Genomic DNA, 5,767 nt, shown 5'->3' with positions numbered 1-5,767 from the left:
TGATATGGCCCAGTCGCCCGCTTAGTGACGCGCATGCATCCGAGTTGTTGCCTTCAGCCCTCGATATCCCTGGTGAAAGGCCCACTGAAGTCCAGATATTGGCGCACTAATTCTGTCGGTTACCTCATCTAATGCATAGCAGTTGTAGCGACAAGTACACGGTTTTTACAGCTGAATATGACTATTTTTCGCTGAACAGGCAGAATATTTCTCTTTCATTGCAGTAAATCTTCAAGTTCCTTATACCTATGTCACAGTGGCGAGTTCAAGTAGGTTAAGCCAATCCTAATACCGTCTACTTCCAAACTCAAGCAATGGAGAGCATTCACACGACAATGGCTCATCTACGATGCTTATATGCAATGCCCCATGATGTCGGGTGAGAAAATCGCAAAGTATTTGCTGGGAAAGCACATCCGCTACTACGATCCCAACTGTAGCCTAATAACTTCCATTCCTTAAGTACTTCCATTTAGCCGACTTTGGTGCACACGTCGTTGTATGTAACACCAGGCATGTGGCCGTCAAGGACAATAGTTACTATTGGAAGCGATTTCTCTATCCAACATATACCAGGTAATGATCTTTTCCAGTTGTTTTGTGACTTCGTATCTACCCATAGGTTTGGGGCATTCAGAAAGGACGAAACTATGGAGGAATTACATATTCGTGATCCAACTGAGGTAAGCGGTAGCCAGTAGATCTTGCAAGTCGATATTCTTATGTCGCTGAGCAGTCAGATCGGCCGATTCACCTGCGGTTTATCAGTGTTTTGTTTGAATGCGTTCAACGGAGCTACGTGTTCTTCGCTCATAGAATACCCTTGATATATATTTTCTTTTTACTTACACGGAAACGCATTTCCCATCTGGCTGAGAGCATTTCAGTGTCTTTTGCAATGAGCCCTTCGAACTGGATTGTCAGCACAACCCCACCAGTATTCTCTTACGCGTGAACTTTAGAACAAGTATAATCACTGTTCTTTTCAGTTGCATCACACTAACCAGTTTGATAAGAGGAATGAAACACACCTTCCTCATCTACTATCGACCTACACCTGCGGTAGATTTCGTTTAATGCTCCTACCCATTCAGTGAGGTATAAGGTACATAACAAGCTGTGACTGTTACAAATGTGCGCAGATATTCTTATTGATAACTCAACTTCATATGTCGTGTATAAGTAGCTGAATCTGAGCTAATGGAAAAGGACCACCCTGTGTCATTGCAACTTCATTTAGGGTCAGCTAACGGATTCGCCTCGTAATTTTTGACAAGTTACGAAAGGAAGACTTACGTTACCCGCATTTTCTGGAGTCACGCATTCCATCGGGTGGATATGTTTACTGACAACGTTTTTTGTTTCGCACTAAGACCTTTGTACAGTAAAAACCTGTCTGGAATAACCACTTTCCCGTATCATCTTGAGTTCCTGGGATAACTTTTCCACCGTTCTGGATGTCCCGCAGACAGATGCATTGCACACAGCAGGTGTGCTCTGAGCTGTATCGTGCTTGTGGTCGTTAGAAGCATCCCCATCGTGTTAGTATGCCGGCTGTCATGGTCAACCGATAGACATCTTGTGAGTGCAGTTCTTAGGGTTCACCCTTCCTAACCTTAGGGTGGGCAGCATAATCGGTTCCGTAAGTATGGAAATGCTGGTCATCCGGAGGAAATACCTAGATTCCTTTTCATTTCCATCGCAGCGGACAGTACGATTGTATATCCAGATTATCTTGCAATGTGTTTACTCGTATGAGAGTCTCAGCCGGGGGCTTCTCTGGAAGGTGGTGAGATTTCGGCGTATGTTCATGACTTTCATGAGCTCACTGACCTCTAAGCATCAAAACTGATTTCAGCTGCAGGGGCTATTCGCATATGTTTTTACCCTTCATACTTAGCTTTACTTTGCGATATGAATCGAATATCACTGATGCTTCCAACCACAAGCTAAGGAGTCCTAATTCCACGCTATTAATGTATTTGTGAAAAATGCGAACAAGACATTGTCTCTGTTCTATGGCAGTATCAGTTGTTTGATGCCCAATGGGATCATGCATATATCCTCGATTGTGTTCAGCTCGAGTGAGCTGTCACTGTGATTTGGAAGTCACTTGAAGTACGTGCTTATTTTTCTCGACGGGACACACTGTATTCTTTTGGTTGCTGGAAACTTTTTGACAGCCCACGACCGGCTTAGCTCTCTTTGGGGTTCATCGGGTTACACAATCTTCAGGTTTCCTTATTCCCTGTGAATGCTAATTATTTTGTTGGATCTGCAAACGGCACTATTTACCGAAAGAATGCAGACAGACCGTCCGACATTAGGGTGCATATGGAAGTAGGTCGTACTTTGCAAAGCTGATTAGAATATATTTGACTTCACTGGCGGCCTTCAGGCCTGTCACACCAGATGCCTTGTACTTCTGGATGATCGGCCTTGAAACACACCATCATATGATTCGATCGATCTTTCAAATCCGGGTTGCAGTGGGTGCTTCGTCCTGTAGTCTTGATGCGGGTCATATCGCACCTGGACACAAGTGGACACGGTACAAAGCAAAATCCAACTCCTTTCAGCATCGGGCGTGAAAACTGTACCAATGCATCCTGCGTCCCCTAACTGCTGCTGCTGCTTCTTAGGCGACTACAAATATTCCTGTGAGCAAGTGTTCAGGAATGGTAGGCTGTACAAGACCTTCGGAAGGTTAGAGCACTGGCTTCATCAACTGCATTTGACAGGTAGTATCAGTGAAGATAGTTTCCATGCTCTGTGGTGCATACAAATACATTTCACCTTTAACTGTCCCTCTTAGATGTTTTGATGCGCTGCGGCTGTAGGTGGAAGGTTCCAGCTAGGCTGTTCAATGAGATATCTCGCAATGAATTGGATGGGAACGTTTGATTAAAGCATACAATGGGCATAGTTTGCTGTGCGAGCTATCTGGCCTGACAAGTTCACATTAGGTAATAAAAAAGACAAATTGAACTAAATAGCAGACTACGTTTTCAAGTCCATGGGACAATATACTACCCACTTTTATATGCTTAATAATGGTGGGCGGTTTATGTAAATTTGTCAACGAAAGTTACAGCCACTTGTCTTTCTAATGCGAGGTTCACACTTTTGGTCATCACATTTTGAGGTCTAATGGCGCAGATACATTGTGACCGATTATTCGGAACAAAATATTTTGTGATAGTGTTTATTTGCCATTCCGAACATTATGTCACCCTATTTCTGGGTATTTCTCATCCCATTCTTTGTGTTCTGATGAAGAGAGCATGCCTTCGCTTTGAACCTGTTTGTGTCGCTTTTTGTTGATATCTCAGTGGGTCCGCTTTAGAGCGAACCCACCCTCTAATATTTTATTCGTAGTTTGTAGTTTTATGTACCATACACTTCTATCTGCCAAACGCAGACCATTTTTATGTGGTAGAAGTAGGCTTCTATCTTTCGTGACCGCCTACATTTAGTGTCATAACCCTGGGTGTTGAAATCCGATATGGGGCACAACTGTAGACTGTTACAGCATGTGATCTGGACTGCTAGTGGCATTGGGTAGGAGTGAGTAACGGTATTCAAGTCCGTTATACAAGTCCATTTTCAACCACCTGTGTCACTGTTTATTTGACTCCAGGTACTTCGACGCGAAGTCCGCGTTCACTTGAATACCCCTGCGTCAAAACTGTACGCTCTGGCCCGGTTGCATTTGTATCCAGATGGAGTTGAAGTGAGTTTCATATACTTGTTCTAACACATGACAGACTATTCCAGAGGATATTTTTGGTAATATATCCGGCGTAATTCGTCGTGTCATGCCAGTACCTAAACGATTGGATCAGTATTCCCAAGAAGAACTTCAAGAATTTCCAAAGCTGTTCGATTGGTAAGTTCTGATATTCATGTTGTGATTTGCTCAGTGTATTTTGTTTTGGCGGCTCATCATGCTCTCTGAAGTAGTGAGCTATTTTTAATGTTACACAATAGATCCGTTTTGTTATGAATAGATAGGATTCAAACTTCCTCTTCCAAGCTGCCTTGCCGTATTCAGATGGTGCCTGTTCTTAGAGCGGCCAACCGAGTAAACTGAAACTTGTCTTTGACTTGGTGTGATAAGATCGCCTGGACAGGCACGGAGTGTAACCGATCGTCAGCGTTTACAGGTGCTGTTATGCGCATATCTCCACTTTCTTGTGACCAGACAAGTCACCTATGCGTACGTCATAATGGAGATATGAACTAACATCATACGTAAGTAGTACAGCCTTCCACACTTCTCACTTTGGATCAATTTCCCAGTGGCGTATTAGTGCGTTTGACATTCGTGATGTCGGTCGCTTTTGTGAAGTTGACCACACATCGATGTTGAACCCTTCAGTCGATCTAACGCAGATTAACCGTTAACGGTGAGGTGAATTGGAAATCTCCACTCGGAACTTAGGAGCAGGACTGGCAAGAGTCCAGACAGCAGTCCAGCTGGAGAAACCACACTGTAGACTGGTTCTTGTTACTGAGTGACATCATCCCCTCTCTCGTGTTCTTGTTGTCTTCATGCCAAAGAATGGGAATTGCCAATGTATGATGTGGTTTCTACGATTCTTGATTCGGCTGTTCGAGTGGTTCTCAGCCTATTTACAACGAGGAAGAAAATGAAATACCTGACAATTCGTAAACCAACACGTTGACATATTGACCCAGGCTATGTTTTCTCCGCTTTTAGACACCTTGCTACGATGAATGCGCCATTAGCTTGAATGTCACCATAAACCAATACCGCGAAGTTCATGGGTGCCATTTTCGATACTCCTGAGTTTTTTTTTAAATTTCAGAAACTGTATTGTTTGTTCCATTTATATTCAGCATTCGAACAGATAACTTAGAACACTCATCACCAACTATCAACTTACACATCAGTGTGAACATCTATTTCGCGATGAGCCGGTGGTGCGTTTTTCACCATATGACTAACGTGGTTAGCAAGTAGTTCGGAATAATTTTCAGAGATGTTGGAATCTGCTAGATGGCAACTTTTTGCCAAGTGTTTTCATACATGTTCATTCATTTAGTGTGTAGGTAACCTGTTCACTTAAGCACCCTGCGTCATTCGCAGGGTGCTCGTTGAAATCCACTCAAGGTCCGGAATTTTCTGGCCGTGTGACGTTATTCCACAGAGAAGCCTCTTGATAACCGAATGTCAGCTTCGCGTTATAATCTCCAACTATTGATCCACTGCCTTCATTCTTGGGCAGATCACAATAGGTGTCTTTTTCTCTGGGTTTTCTACCACCTCACTGTTTATCCATTTCTCTTATTCTTTTGTTGTTCCAGGCCTCAGGACTTCAATGTGGCCCCCCTTGGTCCGTTAGATTCGGGGAAGGTGAAGTAGTCCTTTTGTATTCGTGAGACCATTCTCCTCTCTCCTGCATCTTGTACATATTTTCTAGATAAATTGCCTACTCTTAGTTCCTCAACGCGTGCCCAATAGACTTGGTTTTCTCCCGATTGCTCCTTTACGCGGTTCAGCTAGCCTTTCAGTGAGTCATTCATGGTGGATAGCAGTGGAATTTTATTGCCCATCGGACGATATCAACCTAATACCAAGTGAGGCTAATATTGATCCAGCTGCTGCCTGCACACTTCCAAGGGAAGTCCGTATAACTTCAACCCAAATATATATTGCCCTATTCGCGTCACCCTTAAACAGATGAGTTTTCGCTCCCTTGCAAGGTATTATCTCTGAAGAGGTCTCAATGAAGAGGACCCA

General features: G+C 43.5%; 1 protein-coding gene across 1 annotated transcript; it reads left to right on the top strand.

Moving 5' to 3' along the window:
• Positions 1-248: 248 nt before the first annotated feature.
• T265_08055 (hypothetical protein) lies at positions 249-5,504 on the top strand (the record flags this gene model as incomplete). The annotated part of the gene is made up of 7 exons (XM_009173749.1): positions 249-269; positions 313-436; positions 477-576; positions 623-683; positions 3,641-3,733; positions 3,768-3,889; positions 5,332-5,504. 7 exons carry the CDS (start codon positions 249-251, stop codon positions 5,387-5,389), a joined length of 579 nt encoding a protein of 192 aa, XP_009172013.1.
• Positions 5,505-5,767: the final 263 nt, after the last annotated feature.

The sequence above is a fragment of the Opisthorchis viverrini genome (assembly GCF_000715545.1).
Source record: "Opisthorchis viverrini unplaced genomic scaffold opera_v5_200, whole genome shotgun sequence".
NCBI lineage: Eukaryota > Metazoa > Platyhelminthes > Trematoda > Opisthorchiida > Opisthorchiidae > Opisthorchis > Opisthorchis viverrini.
Note: the sequence above shows the minus strand (reverse complement) of the source record. Positions and strands in the feature narration are given on the sequence as shown.